Raw genomic sequence first — 24,696 nt, forward strand, 5'->3', positions numbered from 1 at the left:
TTACTCCCATGACACAAAGGAAAGGTGTCCTCTATTCATCTTCTACATTTCCTGAGGTTCTGATCATTAAAACACTTGCTAGACTTAGAGGGAATCGATTTGCAGATCATTTCTGGAATTTTCTGGCAACCTTCTTTTCTCGCACACATTTTCAGAGCACGGGGTTCAAAGTAAGTATATTTTTAGATATGGGATTCATGTTCATTATTATTACTTATATTGTTTTATTATGTTATTTTATTATTAGTTTTTACTTTTAGAGCTTACCTGACTTAATAAATGATTTTTAAAAATTTTTTTTAACGTTTTTATTTATTTTTGAGACAGAGAGAGAAAGAGCATGAATGGGGGAGGGGCAGAGAGAGAAGAAGACACAGAATCGGAAGCAGGCTCCAGGCCCTGAGCCACCAGTCCAGAGCCCGACGCGGGGCTCGAACTCACGGACCGTGAGATCGTGACCTGAGCTGAAGTCGGATGCTTAACCGACCGAGCCACCCAGGCGCCCCAATAAATGATTTTTAAAACACAACTTCATCCATTTATAAGACCAGAAGTGGGGAATATGTGTTTGGCATTACAGGTATACATGTTTTCACCAACAACAAAACCAAATCTCTAAATCTATATATTTTTCCTTAACTTTAAATCAATAGTTAAGTTTTCTTGTATCATTACCCTAGGAGACTGAAATACAATCCAGGAAAATCCAGGGCAAAATCTGAAAAGTCCTTTATCAGGGAACATGTGCATTGCAGAGGGAAGAAGAGTATCCTCATAACAAATTCTTTATGTCAGCAATTGTTGAGTTTTTATTCTACATACCTCTGTATGTATGCATATGTGTGTGCACATGTTTATGCATTTTTTGTGCATATGTCATATAGTTTGCAATAGAAAAGCAGCAGTTTTTTTCACACTTCTTTCTACGTTATGCACTGATGTTTGGTCCTAATGGCTACTTTAAAATTTATTGCCAAAGACGTTTACAACCCGAAAACTTTTTCTTTCAGGGTGAATCCATGCTTGCGATGGTAGCCCCATAATTAAGTGGATGTGAATGGTCAATTAATAAACTCTGGGGTGGCTCCCCTCCCTTTACTAGTTCAAGTGTCCTATCTTCTACTCCCACAATGTGTCCTTGATATCCAAGAAAATGGAATCAGGCAAACATTCTGGAAGAGAGAGGTAAAATTTCACCCCGGAAAAGGTAATACAGTCAAAAGCACACTCTTTTTAGACTCCATCAAAATCCCGAGTTTTAGGAACAGCTCTACAATTTACTGATTCTGTCACTCTGAGACAATAGAACATCACTTAACCTCTGAGTCAGAGCCTATTCATCCACAAATGGGAGCAAGACCTATTTCATAATTTTGTGAATATAAAGGAGATAATATATACTTCCCACTGCAGTGCAGTGGAAGGAGCCAAAGGGAGTGTGTTCTACAAATCCTGGAAAAGAATCATTGAAGATGAAAACTGAGCAACGATGAAGAAATGCATTTTACTCTTTTTGGTAGGTCTGATTTTTATCTGGAACATTTTCACGGGAAATTTCTTTTACAATGAAATTAAATAAAAATATGGCATAGTATTTGCTAGTCTATAATTCAGTCTTTGTATGTTTTGTGAGAAAAGTAAAAATATCTGGCAAAGCAAGAAGAAAGACCTTTTAAATGTAGACAAAGGTTGGCTCCTTCACCAATTTGAGCCTTTTGCTAATTAGTCATGAATACTTTTGCGTGAAGAACTGCTTTCATGGTTACCTGATTTTCATGGCATGGGCCCTGGCAATACTCCGTCAAGCTCTCCAGAGTCTGGTTGACCAGCACTACATTCTTCTCATTGATGTAGAGACCCAATAGGCCCAGGCCACCGGTGGTACTTCCACAAATGCAGTCCAAAAACTGAAGGGTCTCACAGACAAGGTTATAATTTGTTTTGTTGTTTTGATTCCTCAAGAAGTTCTGAAGGCAAAAGAAAATATACCTGAGGGGTTAAAAGAAATCACTGTGCTAATTGTTTTCAGCTCTCTCACTATGTGTGTTTTTCTAACTCAAAAATACCCCCATGGCAATGTGGAATGGAATTGCTTTTTATAAGAAAGTGTTCACATTTATTAAATTTCCCCTGGGTTTAAGAAAAAGACTCTTAAGTTTTTCCTCAAGAATCTAAATTTCTCAGTATAGTTCATAACAAACATTTCTCAGTGTCATTATCTTCAAACTATATGGACAAGGCAAAAAGAAACAAACAAAGAAGTAGTAGGAAAAGGAGAAGGGAAAAAGAAACTAGAAAGAAGTTCTTTAGGGAAGGAAGCAATCAAATTTTCAAGTAAACGATCCCTTGTAAACAGTGCAGCTTCAAACAGTGGATGATACAACCGTTATGGAGGGCAAGTTAGAAGCACCTATTAAAATTTTCAGTTAACATACAATTCCACTTCCTAAGTTACCATATTTTATATATATATATATATATATATATATATATATATATATTATGTACCATATATATATATGGTAACATATATGTATATATATAATACATGCACATAAGACTACAAAGAGGTTCCTTGTACACTGCTTATTAATAGCAAAAACTGGAAACCATACCATACCTATCATAATGCAACTGGTTTAACAAATAATAGTACATCTAAACACTGGAATACTGCAAAGCTATAAAAATGAGGTACTTCAATATATACTGATATAAACACAGTCTAGTAATAATTTCGTAATAAGATGTATTACTAAATGAAAAAAGTAACTCGAAGAACATTATATAATCTAGTTTTTTTTTTAAGTTTACATGTACAGATCAATATGCTTCTATGTACGTAGAAATTTCTCGAAGGAAGTATAACTGTTAACGTAATTTCTTTGGGGGAGTAAACCCAGTGAAAGGGGAGGCAGAGAGGGAAGGTTTTATTTTTATTTTATTTATTATTTATTTTTATTGATTTTATTTAATTTACTTATTTGAATTTATTCCAACCACTTATCTTTGTTTAGGGTTTTTTTGTGTGTGATTTTTTCCCACTTTTTTATTGTGGCAAAATAGATATAAAATCTACCATTTTAAACATTTTTAAGTGTATAGTTCAGTGGTATTAAATAGATTCATAATGTTGAGCTGCCATCACCATCATCCATTTCCAAACCTCTTTTCATCTTGTAAAACTGAAACTCTATACCTATTAACTTCTCATTCTCCCCTCCCCCTCCCCCTGGCAACCACTACTCTACTTTCTGTCTCTGTCATTTTGACTACTCTAAATATGTCATATAAATAGAATCACACAGTATTTGTCTTTATGTGACTGATTTCATGTCACTTGGCATAATATCTCAAGGGTGATACATGTTGTAGCCTACGTCATAATTTTCTTCCTTGGTAAGGTTGAACAGTATTCCATTGCACCCATATACCACATTTTGTATACCTATCTGTTGATGGACATTGGGGCAATTCTATATATTAGCTATTGTGAGTAAGTCTACCATTTGTCCTATTAAAACAAAGGTTTTTTTTTTATAAGTAGCATTTTCCAAACTGTTTGATCCCACACTCCAGTAAGAAAAATATTTGATCAGATACTATGTATCTATCTGCTACATGGACAGACCAAGTGGATCAGCTTAAGTATGTAGGCATATATCCAGTATCTTCCCTCTGGAAGTAATACGCTGGTCTCTGCCTGGCCCAGGTCTGCAGCAGCCCTCTCCACGATGTGGTCCACAAGACTCATAGCTTCTACCACTTATTAATTCCTGAGCTTCTCCTCTCCTTGAAGGATATTTAATGCAATTTACATGAATCCACTATCTCTTACCAACTCACAACACCTGCACTGTAGGCTCTTACTAGAGAACACAACTTCAAACTCTGCTCTCTCTAATCCTGGACATATGCTGTTAGAGACTATTGCACCTTTCATGTAATTATGCCACAGTGACATAAGCAGTGTGCACCAACAACGAAAAAAACAAGAGGCGAAAATTCCTAAGCACCTACTTGACAAAGAAAAATGTACCAAAGAAGATGTAAGACCGGGATCATATTCATCTACAAAGGTATCAACCTTTACTGTCCTAAAAAATCCTCTTGTATATTAACTGTCTCTAATGAAGACATAAATATACTCTGTGTATCTTCACTCAAGATATATGAATTGAAAAAAAAAAAGATACATGAACTGATTTGGAAATGATGAAAGCCCCTGTATCTACAAAACCATGAGAGGTATAGTTGAGGCAAATGTGACCTTACTCAACAAATACCAGAATATTAGGAATAGAGAATGCTGAGGCTAAACAGATGTGAATTGAGGATACAAAGGATGATACTGTACAAGCCTGATTTTTCACACATAAAGGAATTTTCCCTTCATTTTCCTTCACTTAGATGCAAAAGTTTCTTCCCGACTCAGAAGAGCACCATTGGTTTTATTGATTATCTCTCCAGAACTACACATTAGTTTCATTGGAATTTAGTTACCTACAATCACAGGCTGTATTCTCAACTATTACACAAAATAGAACAAATACCTGCAGCTCCCGATTGTGATTCTCGCACAGCAACTGCAGAAACCTCAGTATGGGCTGCATGATGGCAATTGCAGGACTCATGGTTACTTCCTCGGCAGACTTTTCCTCGGCATTTCCTGCTTCGGATCCTGCACACATCATGTCGATTTCTGGATCCATTTCTCTTCGGTATGCACAATACGCTTTGGAGGTTGCCGAAGAAGCTTCTGTTAATTGCCCTTTCATTCCCTCTTTTAAAAGTAATGATGAATCTCTTACTGAAATAAAACAGTACTCTTAGATTTCTGAATTAGCTTCTTTTGCCAATTAAAAAACAAGACAACCAGTTACCCAAATACTCTAACAACTGAATAAAAAAACATTTGACAAGAGGTGCAACAATTTCTCCCAAAATAATCTAGCAACTACAGAATTAAATTTGCACAGGACATTAAAAAAAAAATCTAAATGTTCAGCCAATTTCAGAAGGGCTCGTGTCTTTCTGATAAATATAAAATATGAGAATTCTTGAATACAAGAAGGTGGAGGAAAATATGGCAAACTTCAAAATGTTATGTTTATATGATTTGTATTAAGTTCACTGATGACTTTGTTATTCCAAATACCAAGAATCTTTCCTTAGAGTAAGGTGCTGTAACTCCTATTCTTAAAATTTGGGTTTCATGAATACTCAAAAGGTTTGGGCAGTTGCTCTTTACCATGCCTTCCACAATGAAGTCAAACTTTTCAATGTTGCTTGTTCCTTTGCGTTAATAATGCCTTGTTTGAATTTGGTCCTGCAAAGCTGTTTCAAGGTCAGCCCTGTGGCCATAGGATTTTAAGGATGGAGCTCCATACACAGAACCACAGATGGGATATTGAGATGAAGGTAAGTGACATCTAAAGGTGGTGTGACCTTCTTTTTTCTCTATTCCCCCAAGTACTCAACTATCTCTTTACCTCTCATTCGTGGACCAGATGTCATCAATTCATTGTCATCATCCCTTTTTTTGTTACCTAAGTCTATGGTATTAACGGTCACTGTTGATCTTATCTCTTTCTGAGCAGCCTTCATTCGGTCATACAGAACTTTGAAGAATTTTTCTGACTTTTTTTGTTCATGTAATTGCTGGTAGAAGGAGTACTGCAAGAAAGCATATTTTAAGATATCAACACCCAAGGGGAGAAAAATAGTGCTTTCTTGCTTGAAATAAATATAAACATTATGAATAAAAGCACACATTTCATGTGCTGCCCATTATTTCATAAATTAGCAGCCTTTGCCAGTCTCCTGTACTATTTAACATATACTAATAATAACTTGTGTTTGCTTAGCACTTTCCAGTAAAATCCAATATTTTTTCCTGTTATTTAATTCACCTTAGTGATTATTTTATTTTAAAAATTTATAAGTGCACTGTAAGAAGTTGTATGCAAAGAGTGCCTTGATTTTTATAATATTGTAAACTCATGTCTTGATTCAACACATATTTATTGAGTGCCTACTACGTGCCAGGCCCTTGCTACTACGAGGCATAGAACAAAAAGGAAAAGCCACCACAATCCCTCCCTTCATGAGTGTGTCACCTAGAGTGGAAAACAGCCACTAATCCAATGATCATGCTGTCTAAATGCGGGTTTACGCAGAGTTACAAAGAGTTATTTTTCTCTTTATCTAAATTATAGTACATTTAATTTAGAATGTGTTACCATGGCAGCCTCACTCACAGGAACCCACTGATAGATAGGCCCTAAGTTTTTTTGGTACTTCATTAGCTACACTGCTTTGCATGGGGTCTAGGACAAGCCTGCCCTAAGATGCATAAAATGGATTCTGCTTTAAGAGTGAATAATGATGTAGAAAGAGCTCAACACCAAAACAATGATAAAATATGTCTTAGTGAGAGGTAGAAATACTAAGCCTTGAGAATATCTATCTAATCACTGTCTGCTTAGTGACTTATGGCAGTATCCAGAAGAGGTAGGAGATGGGAAAGGTGATATGTACCAGAGAAAATAGAATCTGAAATAAAGTAAAAAAAAAAAAAAAAAAAGAAAAAAGAAAAGAATTCTAGTAACTATACTGATGGAAAGAAAGTTATATAACCTTAATGAGAGATAGTGTGAAGAAAACATGAAAAGTAATGACTACCTAATCAAGTACAATGAACCATAATCCAGCAAATGGAAACAACTAATTCTGGTGAGCTTGGCTCCTGTACATAGGCTTTCTTAAAAGAATGCTTAGAACCATGACCCATAGGTCCTGGGACTTGCAGGTAAAACTAATGACATCAAGTCTTGAAATGGATGTCTGTCCTGCAATTTTCAATGTGAACAATGTACGAGTAAAGAGCAATTTATGAAGCCTTAGGAGTCGCCTTCATACCTAAAAGGTGGAAGCTCTAAGCAGGAGGCTAGCAAACCCTCAAGAAAGCAGGACAAAAAGCCACAGTAACCATAGCAACTACAGGGAAACAGTCACACTGGTTCCATTAATTCAAAGGATAAACGCAGCATTTACAGACCTCTACGGTCCCACAAATTAAGCTGATGCTTAAATCCTAATATTTTCAATATAACCAGGTTAGAAGGTGAAAGGAGTTCCCAATATATTAATGAGGAAGTTATAGGAAATTTGTGGCTCTATTAAAGCAAAATTTTATAATTTATTTAGTTCCTTGAAATACATGATCTCATTGATACTTTCAACACAACTGTATGATAGAGAGTAATCTTATTTCCATTTTATAGATCAATAAGATAAAGTTTAGTAAAGGTAAATGACTTGCCCAACATTACATAACTAGTAAGCGGTAAAGCTAGGATTTCAATCTAGATTCTCTGTCTCTAAATCATTAAATTTACAAAGTAACCTCTTAAGCTCAAAATAATTGGTCATTTATGTAGACTACACCTTTTTAAAACCAGGGCATTACAAAGCTGAACAGTGTGTCTTTAATAAAAATAAAAAGTATGTTTTATATATACATATATAATCTCAGCAGGCAGCATAAGGATTTCACTTGTAAAAGATATGGTTTTTGATTAGGAAACTGTTTCCATAAGTTTGAGAGTATAAGGGGAAACTCTTGAGGCTTTTTTCAGGAACCAAGGATGATGGACCAACAGATCTATATGGGAGAGGAAAGACTTTCCCCTCAAGAAGGATGGGGAAGAGTAGAAGAAGGAAGGCAGAGAAGGAACATGAAGTGAGGAGCTAGAGATGAAGTAAGCTTAGGATAATGGCGCAGGGTGAATCAGCCAGCAAAATTTACCAGGATTCAGGAAGTAGAAGGTTATTTCAGAAAGGAGATGTTTATAGTGGTTAAGAGCACCAATCCTGGAGCCAGTCCACATGGGTTCGAGTCCTGACTCTCCCTATAACTAGCCATGTGAGCTTGGTAAGGAGCTTAGACTGTCTATCTCAAATTCTTCTTTGGTAAAATGAGATGATATATGTTACCCCACCAGCTGTTGTGAGAATTAACCAAGTTAGTACATATAAAGCACTAAGAACAGTGCCTGGTACTTAGTAGGTATTATCTTCATTGTTGTTATTGGTGTTCAGTTTGAAATTAAAATAGAAATACCTCTCCTATCCTCCCCTTCAACCAATCTTCAATAATGTACATTAAACACATAAATTGGCTTATGTAGCTAGGAGGGTATAAAGTAAGGAGGGGAATCAGATTCCTACCCCAGTACTATAGACGTAGGAGTGTCAAGTCACTAGTGCCTAAGGGCACCGTGACAATGTAAAACCCTCTGGGGACTGCCAGGAGTCTTGGGGAGGAGTGGATTTTAGACTGCTAAAGGGCAAGGAACAGGATTCAAGTTGACCTCAGTGAGACCTTTTAGAGACAGAAGCACACAGTTGCTCTCTGGGTTACACCGTGATATAGTTAAGTGACAAACCTAAAAAAGGGATGGCTGGTAAATGACATTGTCATAACCCATCTTTAAAAAAGGCTTTCATATACAAAAATAATTTAATGCTTTTCATCAACAAATATTGCTGAATGGCGATAAAGCACACAAATGTCAGAGACAGGACATGATCTACTTTAAGAAAGATGAAATTTAATTGGAGAGGCAAAATGTCGTACAAATAACAACAAAACAAAGTAGCACAGGAAGAGTGCCAAATAAATATTAAGGAAACAAGTGTTATGGGAGCTCGGATAAAGGAGTGGTTGTCAAGGCCCATGCCAGATAAGGAAGATTTTGTGAAGGGGGTAGAATTTGATTCAAACCATTCATTCATACAGCCATCACTCCTGAACATTTACTGGGCCAGACATGGTGTCCGACACAAGGGATCCAAAGATGAACCACATGGGGTCTCAATTTTTTTAAGGACTCATAGTTTGTTAGAGCCTGGTGCACACATGAAAAGGCACAATAAAGTGGCAAAAAAATGCCACTGAAGGCATGTGCAGGATACAGCAGGTGCATATAGTAACCACTGGACAATTCTGCCCAGGGGGACGTGGGATCAGAGAAGGCTTCCAAGAGAAGCTCATGAGTTGGGTCCTCCTGGAGGAGAAAACAACGTAAGAGAAATAACACGACACATATGAGGAACGATGAAGAGCTTAGTATAGCTGGTGTGCAGGAGACAGGACAGAGGAGGGAGGAGGTGGGATAAGAAAGGAAAATGGGAAAATGTAAAGAGATTAAATCATGAAGATCTTATGGACTTTGTTAGGGAGTTTGCCTTTATAGGGCAAGTGACTGATTTTAAGCAGAAGAAAAACATGTTTTTTGGAAAGATAGCTTTGGAGGCAAAGTGTAGAATGATTTGGAGAAGCACAGAACTGGGATCAGGGATACCTCCTGAAAGACACCATGGCCCAGGAAAAGATAAGAAGGATGGATAATGAGGGCTGGATATGGAGAGATGGAAAGCAGAGTGTGGGTATGAGACATGTTAACAGGGCAGAATCACAGAGATTGGCCTTCAATGAGATGTTCAGGAAGGGAGTGAGGATGAGTAGGCTGAGGTCAAGGTGGGTTTTCAACTTCTGGCCAGATATCCATGTGGATGGACTGCCAGTCACTGAGGGAGGCAAAGTAAGAGGAGAAGTGGGTGGATGGAGAATCAGAGTGGATTCAGTGTGGGACACGTTGAGTTTAAGGTACCTGTGGGACATCCCACAAGATATTTCTGGAAGATAGCTGGATGTAGAGTCTATTGGTGCACAGAGTGGGGAATCATCAGCATCGAATGGAAGTTAAAGATGCAGAAATGAATGAGGTCAGGCTGAAGGAACAAGCAAAATAAACAGAGGAGAGCCCAAAGAAACTTGGGAGACATCAAGATTCAACAGTTAGGTAAATCAAGAAAGAAGAGCTTACACAGAAGGCTAAGAAGAAATGGCAGGAGGTGAGAAGAGAGTGGTGGTGTCCCAAGACCTAAGCTGAAAAGGTTTCAAAAACAAAGAAAAAGTCACCAGTGACAACTGCCACAGAAACATCATGTGAAAAGGGACTAAAAGGTATTTGAGGGTTCAGGGAACTTGTCAAGAATCTTAAAGTAGATCAGGAAGCTTCTGACAGAAGCTGGGTTATTCTGCGGCAATATGAGGCCATAAATAGACGTACATATGTATGGAGGGTGAAAGATGATCTCATCTGATGACCCTATGTGGTCCAATAACAGGAATCTAGAAGATACTTTATTGGCAAGGATTGCTTCTATCTTGAGATGCAAAAAAAAAAAAATCTTTCACTACTGTCTGGATAATCTACATCTCATATTATGTAGTTGCCTAGACAATTTCTTTAGAAAGTCCCAACTGAATATCTGGTTGTGGAAGACAAGACTACTTCCAAGAAAACCCACACAAATCCCTCCACCACCCACTTTCCCCAACGTCCCTCAGAGGAATTTGTGCTGAAGCTTCACCACCACAAGACTTTTCAAAATTTGTTTTTCGACTAAGAGGGATCGGCGTTTGGGAGATGCTTTTTGGTCACCGTGACATCTGTTGCTCATGAGGCCTTTATTCCTAAAGCCACCTGCTATTAGATATAGTGAAACTTCTGTTGTTCATTGCATTTAGTGGATTAATAAAGGAAAATATCCTGGCTTTCAATTAGATAGGGTTTCTATTTGCCATGAATAGGAAAGGTTGATTCTGCAATTTCCAATTAGCTGTAAGCATAGCTTCCTTCTCCAATCGAGACAAACCTGGAAAGAGCAGGTTTAGTGAGTGGCAGGACAAGGAGGAAGATGTGTGTTCTCTGGGAACACTCGCCAGCACTGTCCTCCGGCTCACCCAGTGTGTTCTGCCTTTGGGAGTGCAGGAGCCCAGGGGCAACTGGTAAGAGTTTCAAAGTGAAGTGTGTGCTTTTTGAGAAAGCGTGGCTGATGATCCCTGCATGCAGATGGTAACAGCTTTCAACTCTCCTCTCCTAGGGTAAATGAATGAATGAAATTGTTCTTCTCTCCCTGGACCAGTGAGAATTCACTTACTCAGAGGGATCAGGGTAATAAGCACTGGGAGATTTGGGGCATCGAGTAAAGGTGCTATTCTAAACTTCTAGAAAAGTAAATGGAAGGTGATGTGCTGATAGGGGTGGTCAATGTTACTAAAACCTGATTGATGCCAAATACTGTGTGAGGTGTTTATATATATTAGCTCATTGAATGAATCTATCTATTTTTACATTTAATTCTTAGATGAATCAAAATGTTGTTTTTCTCTGCTGAAAGTTCCCCTCAACAAATCAGAATTTCTGGTATGATGTTAGAAAGGATGCTTCTGAGGAATGTTTAGCTTCACTGAATAATTTGTGAAGGTCTGTAGTTTCTACAGTAAATCAAATAAATTTATAAGGAAAATATGAAAGTTGCTAGGTTTTTTTTAAGATAGTCATGAGAAGGTAAGAGAAAAAGACATTACTTTCCTTGGTTTCTATGACAAGTAAATAAGAAATACAAATAACCAACATAACGCTCATCATGATAAACAGATACCTGAGTTTGTGTATTTCCTCCTTCGAGCAAGGCAATGCCAAGTAAAATTCCTTCTGAAAAAATTCTGTCATTTTTGGTGTTCACTATAACATCAATGACAAGTTCAGATGCACCTTCTTTGTCCAGTAGACACTGAATGTCTGACATTGATATCCCCATCTTATCTGAATCTTGTCCCGAAAAGCTCCCTGTGATCAGCAAAAATAAATAAGTAAAACTTAATTACAGACACTATTAGTACGTAACATTTTTGAATTCTTAGACCTTAAAAATATTTATCATTGAGGGCGCCTAAGTGTCCAACTTCGGTTCAGGTCATGATCTCACAGTTGGCGGGTTCAAGCCCTGTGTCAGGCTCTGTGCGGACATGACAGCTCAGAGCCTGGAGCCTGTTTCAGATTCTGTGTCCTCTTCTCTCTCTGCCCCTTGCCAGCTCACATTCTCTCTCTTTCTCTCTCTCTCAAAACTAAATAAACATTAAAATTTTTTTAAAAGGAATATTTATCATTGGAATTTTTTCCCTTCCCCGTTAAATATAATAGGGGCTTGGGTTTAAAAAATGTCAAAAGTTTGTAAAAACATAGCTTTCTATTAAATGTATGACACCTAGAATTAAATGTTTTTTCTTAATAAGAAATGCTTTTAGAAAAAGAAAACTAGCTTTATTTTTGTCCTTAATTTAAATATTAAGAAATTATGACATTGTTTACTATTTTCCAGAGTCAAAGAGCAAAACTAGTCCTGATGTTCAAATCATTTGTTTTATGAATGCAAAATTTTGGACAAAGGTCTTTTGATAGTGCTTTTCAAGTGAATTTTTTATATTTATGCTATTTTAAGTTAAATACCAGCATAGCACCAGCAGAAAGACACGTGACTAGAATCCTAGAACGAGGGGCAAATGATCAGTCTTACCTCCCCCTTGTGCAGATTTGCTGTAGGTTCCAGAGAGGTGTCCATTGATACCCACTCCATAGTCTCCTTTAAAGTAGCGATTCAGGAGTATTTTTCTTAATGTGTTACCCTAATAAAAGGGATAAGAAAAGTGTTTCTTATTGTTTCTCTTTCTAATGAAAAGGGAAAGTAGCAGTACATTAAAATGCCCACTCAAGATGCATTTTATCAATGATGTTGATATGGAAGAATTAATTTTATATAGCATAATATTTTCCGAGATGAAAATTTGCAAATGCTTCCTAAGAAAATAATAATGATTTTGCTTCTCCCAGAAATAAAGAACAAACTAGAGTACTTTCCACAAAATGTACTGAGAAAATCACAACAGATTGTACTAAGAAAATCTATGCACTATAAATTTAAGATTGCCTCAAAGGCTGAGGGTCCTAGTGTTGTTAAGAATATTAGTGATGCTTGGGGTGCCTGGGTGGCGCAGTCGGTTAAGCGTCCGACTTCAGCCAGGTCACGATCTCGCGGTCCGTGAGTTCGAGCCCCGCGTCGGGCTCTGGGCTGATGGCTCAGAGCCTGGAGCCTGTTTCCGATTCTGTGTCTCCCTCTCTCTCTGCCCCTCCCCCGTTCATGCTCTGTCTCTCTCTGTCCCAAAAATAAATAAACGTTGAAAAAAAAAAAAGAATATTAGTGATGCCTAAAGAAGACACAGTTTAATAAACACCCTGAGAATTGGAAACCAAAAGCCCTATTTAAGAGGAGATTGGTAAATAGAGCTAGGAAAGTGCTGGGTATACAACAGGTGCTCAAAAAATTAAGCTTGATAAGACAGAGTGAATATATTTAAATTCCAAGGGCTTTATTCAGAAACTGACGGGCAAAAGACAAGTGTATTCCTTTATAAAATATGTAATTCAGAAGTTCCTAAGTCTTCAATGTTATACTGATTACAAGACATTTTAAAAATACTATATTTTGGGGCACCTGGGTGGCTCAGTCAGTTGAGCATCCGATTCTCGATGCTCTTCAGCTCAGGTCAGTATCCCAGGGTTGTGGGATTGAGCACCACATTGAGCCCCACTTTGGGCTCTGCACTGAGTGTGGAGCCTCCTTAAGATTTTCTCTCTCTCTCTCTCTCTCTCTTTCTCTCTCTCTGCCCCTCTCTCCAAATCATGCTCTCCCTCTCTTTCTCTTTAAAAAAATTAAAATAAAAAAATAAAATACTATATTTTGCTGGTGTACCTGGGTGACTCAATCGTTTAAATGACCAACTCTTAATTTTGGCTCAAGTTATGATCTCATGGTTCCTGAGATCGAGTCCCTGCATAGGGCTCCATCTGCTTGGGATTCTCTCTCTCCCTGTCTCTCTGCTCCTCCCTGGCTTATGTGCTCTCTCTCTCAAAACAAATAAATAAACAAAAAAAAAAAATACAATGTTTTGCAATATAGTTCCTTGATGTACATAAGACATACAGATAACTCCAGATCTTCCATTTTATTGGTCTTATTATTTCAATAGACAAGTGATTTTAAGGTTTTATTAAAGAATACTTTTAAAAACTAAACACAGCAACTACTGAGGTGTTAGTCCCATCTTGCGGGTAAGAACACTGGGGCCCAAGAGCTCAGGTAACCGGATGTAGATTGTGCAGCTAACAGGTGGTACGGCAAAGAGCTGAACTCAATGCTTGACGGAGTCGCCCAGGCCATTTCCACACACGGTACCCAGGGCCACTCCCCAGGCACACCTTCCAATGCTGTGACACTTTGACACGTGGCCCTCACCGTTTCCTCTCTCTCTTGCTCTGGTTAGACCTCCTTCTCATGCTCTGAGGTTTCATCCTCAGCTCTCTTGTCCTGCTGCTCTCCTCGCCTTCCCTCTCCCTGTCAGCAAATTTATCTGATCCCTGGTTGCATAACCACTTCTGCAGTCTGACTGCCAAATGTCTTTCCTCCAGCTCGACCTGGCTCCCCTAAGCTTTTCATCCTGTTTCCACTTAGATTTCCTTATCTTCATCTGGAGTTTCTACTGGCACCTCAAACTCAATTTGTCACAATGGAATGACCTCCTCTTTTTTATTCTTTTTTTTCTTGAAGTATAATTAACAAAATATATTAGTTTCAAGTGTACAATATAGTGATTCGCTAATTCTATATATTACTCCATGCTCATCAAGATGAGTACATTCTTAATTCCCCCTAACTATTTCACCCATCCCCCACCCACTTCCCCTCTGGGGACCACAAGTTTGCTTTAAGAGTCTGTTTCTCTGTTTGTCTCTTTTTTCCTTTGTTTGCTTGTTCATTTGTTTTGTTTCTTAAATTCCAGATATGAGTGAAATCATATGGTATTTGTCTTTCTCCAACTGATTTATCACTTATCATTATACCCTCTAGGCCCATCCATGTTGGTCAAATGGCACAATCTCATTCTATTGTATGGTTTAGTAATACTCCATTGTGTGTGTGTGTGTGTGTGTGTATATATATATATATATATATATATATATATATATATATATCACCTCTTTATCCATTCATTCATCTATCTATCCATGGACACTTGGGTTGCTTCTATATCTTGGCTATTGTACTCCTTGTTTTCTTTCATAGTCTTTTTTTAAGATTCTTTATTTTTGAAAGATAGAGAGAGAGCAGGGATAGAGAGGGGAAGACAAAGAATCCCAAGCATGATCTGCACTGTCAGCACAGAACCCAATGTGGGACTTGAACTCACACACTGTGAGATCACAACCTGAGCCTAAATCAAGAGTCAGATTCTTAACTGACCGACCCACCCAGGCTCCCCTCTTAGCTATTGTAAACAATGCTGCAATAAACATAGGGGTGCATGTATTTTTTCAAACTAGTGTTTTTGTTTTCTTTGGGTAAATACTCACGAGTTCAATCACTGGATCATATAAAAACTTACTTTTATGTTTTGAGAAACCTCTATACTGTTTTCCACAGTGGCTATACCAGTTTTCATTCCCACCAGCAGTGTACAAGGATTCCTTTTTCTCCACATTCTTGCCAACACTTTTTATTTCTTGTAATTTTGATTTTAGCCATTCTGACAGGTGTAAACTGGTATCTCATGGTTTTAATTTGCATTTCCCTGATGAGTAGTACAATCTAAAGATTTAAGGCAATCCCTATCAAAATACCAATAACATTTTTCACAGAACTAAAACAAATAATCCTAAAATTTGTACAGACCCATAAAAGACCCCAAATATCCAAAGCAATGTTGAGAAAGGAAATCAAAGCTAGAGGTATCACAATTCCAGATATCAAGTTATACCGCAAAGCTTTGGCAATCAAAATAGTGTGGTACTAAAGAACAAAAACAGACACATAGGAGATCCCAGAAATGAACCCATGCACATATGGTCAATTAATCTATTAAAAAGGAGGCAGTAAGATAAAATGGGAAAAAGACAGTCTCTTAAAAAACGGTGCTGGGAAAACTGGACAGCTACATGCAAATGAATGAAACTGGACCACTTTCTTACACTACATACAAAAAAAACCTCAAAATGGATTACAGATCTAAATGTGAGATCTGAAACTATAACACTCCTAGAAGAAAACATAGGCAATAATACCTTTGACATTAGCTGTAGAAACATTTTTCTAGACATGTCACTTCACGCAAGAGAAATAAAAATGAAATAAATTATTGGGACTACTCCAGAATAAAAGGCTCTTAAGCAGGAAAATAAACTATCAACAAAACAAAAAGGTAACCTACTGAATGGGAGAAGATATTTGTAAATGATATATCCAATAAAAGGTTAATATCCAAACTATATAAAGAACTTCTACAACTCAACACCAAGAAAAAACAAACAACCCGATTAAAAAATGGGCAGAGGACCTAAACAGACATTTTTCCAAAGAAGACATACATATGGCCAACAGACACATGAAAAGATGTTCAACATCACTTACTGTCCTTTCTTAAACCTGTTTTCCTTTCAATTTCAATTTATTTTTACATCAGAACCATGTTGATCATTTAAGGCCCCAAACCTAAGAGATCATCTACTAACCCCTTATCTTGGCAATGATTTGTGAAACCCTACCTACTCTATCTTTCCAGGTGTAGCTTCCAATGGTGTCTTCGCACATAATATTTTAACTGAACTGACCTATATGAAGATTTCTCAACCACAGTTTTCTCAGTCTTTCTGCTTTCTCATATGTCATATTCTTTTCTTCCACCTTATGGATACCACCTATCCCCCCTCTTCATTCTACAGATATTCATTAAGTACCTACTCTGTTTTAGACACTATTCTTTTTTTTTTAAGTTTATTTATTTTTGAGAGAGACAGAGAGTGTACGAGCAAGGGAGGGGCAGAGAGAGAGGGAGAGAGAGAGAATCCCAAACTGGCTCTGCATTATCAGCACAGCCCCAGCACCAGCACAGGGCTCAACCTCACGATTCACCTGAGCCAAAATCAAGAGTGGGACACTTAACCTACTGAGTCACCCAGGTACTCCTAGACACTATTCTAAGTGAATAATATGTAATCTTCCACTCAAAGTGTTTACAATAAGGTCAGTACCATAATAGGCACATATATTAGGCCCTGTGGAAGCATATAAAACTTTGAAGAGGCTTGACTTTGAAGAGGCTTTATATGCAAATCTCCTCTACTAACCATACAATCATCAGCGCAAAGCTGTTCTGTGCATAGTTGATGCACAGCAAATATGTCCTAAATGTCACAGTGCCAAGAATTTTAATAGACACTTAGAGTGTCTGGAGTTCTTTATCCTTAGAGTGACTTTTATTTATCGATAATTAAAATTTTAGCACACAGACATTTGCCATTGTTCCCTATTTCATGTTTTCTTCCTTTAAGACTTTTTCATATAATATTATAGTGAGTAAAGGTGATGCCCAGTCTCGGAAGAAATAGAGAACCTAGAGAATACATAAGGAAAAAAAGAGTCTGTCTCTTTTTTCTATTAAGAGAAAGCCTTTTGAGTTGAACTAATTTCATCAGCCCCCCCCCCCCAAAAAATAATAATCTTTCCAAAAGGAAAGGGAAAACAAAATAAAATATTTCTTTGAAGTCAAATAGGCTTTTGCTGTGCATCTTATTATAGCAGAAGGAGATGTTCTAAGAGAGCTTTGAGACCCATTAACTATGGAGCTATAGTTGTATGTTGGGAAGAAAAATATGAGAATATTTTTACTTAAGTACTAAATTTCTATAAAGGGTAGCTCAGTTTGTTATAGTAACCATGCTTCTCACCTCTACAGGCCAATGTACTGCTTCTCACTCAAACTCTGTAAGGTACAGTTGGCCCACCTACAATAAATAAAGCTGAAAAACATGAAAATGCAGGCTTGTTTTTCTTAAAATCACTCAAGTCCGTGTCACCGTCTGGAAGAGAACCTGCTGTAAACAGAGCTCCTGGGTCCTTGTGAACTAGCTCTCTTTTTAGTCTATGTAAGAGAGCCTTTTAGCCACATTATTCCAAGAACCCAACCAAAAGATAAAACAATGGTGTATCTTTTTAAAAAAGGAGAATAGAAAGCTGCATTTTATCCTTTGTTTTTAAAAATGCCCTTTATATTGCGAGAAGAATAAAGCTGTTCAAAACCAACTACAGAGTAGAAGTGTGTCACATCAAATTAAGACAAGCCTCATATTTGCTATTATTCCTAAATTTTCTTTGGAAAGATAAAATAAAATCACAGATATTTGTCAGATTCATAAACATCAAAATCAAATGAGTAATTTGGTTTTTTTAAATCTTTCTTATCCAATTCCAGCCTTGTCAACAGCATCCATTTTCTAACTATGTAATATTCAGAATGCCATGGAAGGAGGAAAGGACTTCCTCTATCCCTGTTCTTAACTCTGGAGCCACACTGCCTGGGTTCCAATTCTCTTCATGCCACATATCAACTGGGGGACCTTAAGCAAGTTATTCCATCCCCCTGGCCCTCAGTCCCATAACTGTCAAATGGAATAGTCATAATGCTTATCCTCTATGGGTTTCTGTGATGATTAAATAGGTAAAAACTTATGAGATACTCAGAATAGTTCCCAGCACATAGTAGGTGCGACGTAAGTTGTGCAGAGCTAATGCTATTGCTGCCAGTATTGATATTATCCAGATCACACAACAGTGTTCAATTTACAAAGTGCTTTTGTACAGACTTTCTCACTTTATACCAAACCTTCCCATGTAAGTGAAAAAGTTTCTATATCCACTAACGGAAGAGCAAAAATAATAAATGATAAACTACCTGAAAATCCTAATTTGTCCACTATTAACCAGTCCTTGGAATTCTGTCTGTGTGAGCTAATATGTGTACACTGCACTATATAAAATGGACCTTTCTAGAAGTCCAACTAAAGTGGAAAAACTCTACTGTGGCTCCAACTCCATGGTTTTCAACAGACACAAACTTCGGCACTAAAACTGAACAAGAATAGGTGCAGATGAATGGGACTCTATTGTTTGTCTTAGTTATCCTCGTTTAAGCTTTGAAAACTCCCGATATTGCTACATGACGAGTCGAGCACAACTGATTTCTTCTGCCAAACACCAAATTCTGACTTGAGGATCAAGGCAAGTCCTGTGTTCACACTTGTCTTAGGGTATCCTTAGTGGCCTGCACTATCGGTGATGGGTTACAGTGGTGATAATTCAGATGACAGTCATTTCCACAAATTCCTTTAACTCCAATAAATTAATTTTAGAATTACTGGCAGAAATTCTGGTGCCAGGGTTGTAAATTCTGGTGCCATGGAGCTATAACTGTCAAGGCAGAAATTCGGGAAAGAACGAAAAGCACATTAAGCCATTTTGAAAAGAATTCTACAACAATTGAGAAGTTTGACTTCTATTATACTCACTCTTCAATTCCAAAATGAATTCCTGACTGGGCTTCCCATGGAAGGTGTCCTTGCTGGATGAGGCCAACTAGCAAGAAATGTCCTTTCCAGTCTTTTCAATATCAGAGTCAATTCCAGGCCACAAGACACAGCTTTTAGCCAATGTCTTCATGTGAACACATCCCAGATGTGCTAAATGTAATGGAGCCAAGATAACTAACAACCACCTTCTGAAATTACAACAAAACATCTCCATAAAAAGACATCTTTTGTGGCCAGAGCAATCATGCTGACAGTTTGTGAATATCTGGGAGGACCGTTTTTTTCCTGGCCACTTCCTGTTGCACCAACTCCAGTGTATCAAAAATTAAGCTTAGAAATTATTGCTTTTCATGGGTAGAAAGAATAACAAAAGTTTACTAGTCTTAGAAAGGACCAAGGATTTTCTTTGATTTTCCAGAAAGCACAACACTGTTTGCCATAATAGGTTAATAGCTTTAAGAGTGAAAAGTTCAAGGACATGATATTTGAGGTACTGAATCCACATGTGTTCCCTTTCCCTTGGAAAAATGACACATTGAAGTAATATTTTTTCCACTGTGGAAAATATAATGAAGACACCATCAAACCATGACAACCACAACCGGAATCCTCGAAAACAAGTCCTCCGTTGGAAATTCGAAAGGTAATGACAACTGCAAACTGGAGATGCTTAATTTAGGGTTTTCCCTCAAAGACTATCACTTAGCTACTGATCAGTGTGGATGAGATCTGTAAGGGCGTTATTGTATGTACCTGTAGACTCCACGTAGACCCTTTTTAACATTAAACCTGGTTTAGCCTAATTGATATTTCCCTAACCTTTTTGTTTAATGATAGCATGTCCGCTTAGATATTTTTCCTCACTTGAATTCCCAGGGGTAAAAAGGTACATTTTTAATTTCAAATACATTCTTGCAATAGCTGTACCCTAATTGGAATTACATTAGGTCCATCATTATAATCAACTACATCTTCAAGGAACTCCTTTGGGAAAAATGTGGCCAGTCTCCTATAATCTAGCTGTCTAATGGTTTGAATTTCTTAGTCCCTGACTCCAAGCAGTGAAGGCCATTCCTACCCTGGATGCTTCTTCCCAGCTTTCTCAAGATGAAACACACAAACTTCAACAGGAGTAGTTATTATATACATCCACAAAATGCTCTTCATCAATATAACAACATAATCATTGTAATCTTGAAAAACATATGGATGTCTCAACAATTCTAGGAGAAGGGCTTATAAAAAAGACTGGAAAATGTTAAAACAAATTATTCATACACCACTGTGACAATATACTTCTATCTTCTTTCCTTTTTTTTTTTTTTCTTATTCATTGTAAGAACATCCTGCATTTCTACCACATGTCAGGAACTGTTAGGAAAGGGAAGGGGGCAAAAACTTCGGCAGCATATGCTGAAAGAATTCCCAAATATGTAGAGTTAAGACACATGGCACTGTTTTTCAATATAAATAATCCTCACCAGACCATTTGATTCCATTTGTGAAATTTAAACATTTAAACAGTAAATCATATGTAAACATTTGATGATGATGCTGAAGCTAAAAATGACTTCGGTCATCACTCCAGGATGATCAAAAAACCTAGCCTCTCAGCAAACAGGGTTGCTGAAAAGGCTGTGTTAGGGGATGGCCTGTACCCCATAAATAGCGAGGAAAAAAGGAAACTATTTCTTTTCTTGGGGTATAATAAAAGCCTCTCGGTATTTGATTTCCAAGAAGCACGCTGACTGATATCAAACTCAATGGACTCAAACACCTCAGCAATTTAAATATAGGGTCTGCTTAAATTCAGAGTTTGAGAACATATGCAATCCCTCACCCTTAGTACTGGAGAATGGATTTTTTTTTTTCTGCTTGTGATTGGTTAGTGTTCTGCGTAAGCAGTCTTTATCTGATCTGCAGAACATAAAGCGTTGAAAGAAGGGTAAATAAACAAGAAATAAACAGGTAAGTTTTAGCTACCATTTCACTATTGAAGTCCAACTACCAGATTCACACGTCATAAGTCACTACCTCATAAAATTACACTCAAATGGAAGTGCGCACAACCACTAACACTAAGCCCATAATCCCTAGGTACATAGTGTGGAAACCTACTGAGTGCTATTTGTTTCTGGAAAAATGGAATCGATATGCTGCCAATGCAAGCATGTGCTCTCACACCAAAGGTTGGGAAAAATGGAATTTCAAGTGGTCATTTCAAAGCTTCTGCAAAGACTATGTCCCTGAGGGATAATACGGTGAGGTATGTAGTTCAATAACAGACTCAGTTTATGGGAGGTCCCAGAGAAAATGAGAGGACAAAGCAGGAGTGGGAAGAGATGAGAATAAATGAGAGAACCAACTCGGATCTGAATAACAATATGAAGTACAATGGGAGAGGTTTCCTCTCGAATAATGAGAAGGCTCCTATTTAGCTTGCTGTTTTAAATCCTCACATGCTGTGGGGCACTTGGGTGGCTCAGTTGGTTTAGCATCCAACTTTGGCTCAGGTCCTGGTTCACGGGTTCAAGCCCTGCGTCGGGTTCTGTGCTGACAGCTCAAAGTCTGGAGCCTGCTTCATGGATACTGTGTCTCCCTCTCTCTGCACCTCCCCCACTCATATTCTGTCTCTCTCTCTCTCTCTCAAAAATAAATAAAACATTAAAAAAACAAAAAAAATTCAATCCTCACCTGCTGTGATTCCTGTTATATTTCCACAACTATTTAGTAAAGATTGATATATGCGTACCACTTTGCAAGCTGGTATCACAAGAGGTAAGAAACAGTACAGAAAGACACAGAAGACCAGCACTCTTCAGCGTTGCATAGACCTGCCTGTTTCTCTAAAGTCTCATGTTCCCGTGCCATCTATGAGCTCCAAGCTGTGAACTACTGATCATAACCAAGAGAGTGTTGGCCCACAGGGCAGTGTGAGGAAGACATGACCTTGAAGTTGTCAAGGGAACAACATTGTAGAGAATCCTCCCCCACTCCCCTGAACACACACAGAGTAAGGAGGGGGGAGGGCGGGGGACTCATCTCTTTTCCCATATACAATGAAAGAAATTGTCTTTAGAAGGGAGGAATATTTTGTCAATATTTTGACAAAAGAAAGCCAAATTTTAACAAATTCAGAATATATTTAGAAGTTCCTCAGGTAGGAGAGAAATGTTTATGGAGCTGCTGGAATGATGAGGAGCTCTGCATAGCACAATTTCAAAGGAAGATCTTGAGAATTAAATGAGATAATATTTATATACACAGCTTGACACGTAATAAATTTAGTTTATGAAACTCTGGAAATGAAAAGCCTGTATACTTAGTAGAAAAGATGATGTCTTGGAGACCAATGCAGTTGGTTTGGATCCAGGTTCTGCCACTGGCTTTGCAATCTCAAGAACTTTATTTAACTGCCCTGAGACTCAATTTCCCTATCTGTGAATAATAATATCCATACCACAGGGCTATATGTAAAGTATATATGAAAAGCTTTAAGTCCTTAATCTATAATAGGTGCTAAGTAAACAGTTATTATAATATTTTTTAATGTTTACAGGAAAATAAGACTTGTCAAACTCACAGCATGTACAGGACATTACAATGCCCAGTGCCATGAAGACAGAAATAGCTTTACCCACTCATATCTATATCCAGATCTGACCTTCCACAAGTTTTTAAGAGAAGGAAAATGAAAACAGCATTAATTCTGAAGAATATTACTTCAGAGCCAATTTGATCAGTAGGTTTTTTTCATAAAAACAACACCTACACGTGCGTAGGTTTCAATCATCCCTACTGCATGCACAAAGTGGAATTCATCAGAAGCCAATTCAGACCAACTTTTCTTAAAGTACCGTCAGTAGGAAAACCAATGTTCCATGTTCCTGATATTCATTTTTAACATGAGAAATATAAGAAGGTTATTAAATACATTTATAAAATTATCATGCAATAATCGTTCATTAAGAAAGGGTATACTTCCTAACTATTCTCCTTATATTCACTTGGTGCCCCTCTAATTCATTTTGCACTCAGTATTCAGAGGCTTTTGAAACAACAGAGAACTAAAATTCAGAATGCAGTAAAACCCTGGATTGCGAGTAGCTTGTTCTGTGAGTGTTCCCCAAGAGGAGCAAACATGTCTAATAAATTTTAACTTGATAAATGAGCGATGTCTTGCAATAGGAGTATACAATGCAGAATGTCACATGATCACAACTGAGCCAATGGTTCTTGAAATTCGTTTTGATACATGAGTGCTTTGGATTACAAACATGTTTCCAGAATGAATTTTGCTCGCAAACCGAGGTTTTACTGTATATGAATATATGAATAATGCTTACAAATCAATGAAAAAAATAATCCAGTAGAAAAGTGAACAAAAGAATTGAGCTGGCATTTTATATAAGTACCACATCACAGGCATTCATACAAGCATTGATAGCAAATACAATGACAACAACAACACAAAAACAAACAAACAAATCAACCCAAATACCTACTGACAGGAAAATGGATCAATAAATTGTGGTGTATTCCCAGAGCAGAATATTATACAATGTAAACATGAATGAACCAGAGTCTCACAGCAATACACAACCACCTTGATGAATCTTAGAAACATAATATTCAGAGAAAGGGGAAAAAGCAAGTCCTAGTGTGGTATTAAAATGTGAGCTACCTGTTGTCTCTGGAAGGGAAGCCAGAGTACATAGGCAGATACAAGGTATTGATAATTTTTTCATTCTTCACTTGGCTGAGGGGTTCATGGCTCTTCATTATATTACTATGCTTTACAATTAAAAATGATGATGTACCTATTATTTCAAATAAATTCAACATCCTATTAAAAGAAAATACTCAAAAAATATTGAACCTCAAAATGGCGATAGCTTCCTACATTTGATGTTCTGTTGCTTTTCACCCCCCTGAATACTGACCACGATCCATCACATGGCTTAGGCGAGGATCCAGGATACAACACCCACAAATCTTGAACCATTATCCACATTGTTTTCTCAACCAATCCACATCTTCCTCCCGCCACACAAGCCATTTAGCGTCTCACCATGTTCCCTTCTGCCTCAGGACATTAGCAGATAATGTTCCCTTTCTCCAGTCATGCTTTCAGTGCCCAACCCCTCAACACCAATACTCCCAACTTTGCTTACTTAACTCCCACTCAACTTTAGGTCTCAGCTCATCCATATCAGGGTCATCCTCTCCAACTGCACCAAGTCAGCTCTCATTCAATCCCCTCAAACACCACATGCTTCACCATGTGTTTGAGTTATATATGTATTTATTGCAATCTTTGAATGATCTCAGTATCTTTGTACTGGACTGTAAACACCACAAGGAT

The 24,696-nt window shown here is 37.6% G+C and overlaps 1 protein-coding gene across 4 annotated transcripts in view; it reads right to left on the minus strand.

Annotated features, from left to right (window-relative positions):
- The window catches only part of ITPR2 (inositol 1,4,5-trisphosphate receptor type 2), a 515,671-nt gene that overhangs the window by 158,032 nt on the left and 332,943 nt on the right, over positions 1 to 24,696 (minus strand). For all 4 annotated transcript variants that reach the window (XM_047864958.1, XM_047864957.1, XM_047864956.1 and 1 more), the window contains 5 exons: positions 12,433 to 12,541; positions 11,518 to 11,705; positions 5,493 to 5,676; positions 4,554 to 4,810; positions 1,767 to 1,967 (listed from right to left, as the gene is read on the minus strand). In XM_047864958.1, the coding sequence (XP_047720914.1) occupies positions 1,767 to 1,967; positions 4,554 to 4,810; positions 5,493 to 5,676; positions 11,518 to 11,705; positions 12,433 to 12,541 (939 nt within the window). The remainder of the gene's footprint in view (positions 1 to 1,766; positions 1,968 to 4,553; positions 4,811 to 5,492; positions 5,677 to 11,517; positions 11,706 to 12,432; positions 12,542 to 24,696) is intronic.

This window comes from Prionailurus viverrinus, chromosome B4 (genome assembly GCF_022837055.1).
Source record: "Prionailurus viverrinus isolate Anna chromosome B4, UM_Priviv_1.0, whole genome shotgun sequence".
NCBI lineage: Eukaryota > Metazoa > Chordata > Mammalia > Carnivora > Felidae > Prionailurus > Prionailurus viverrinus.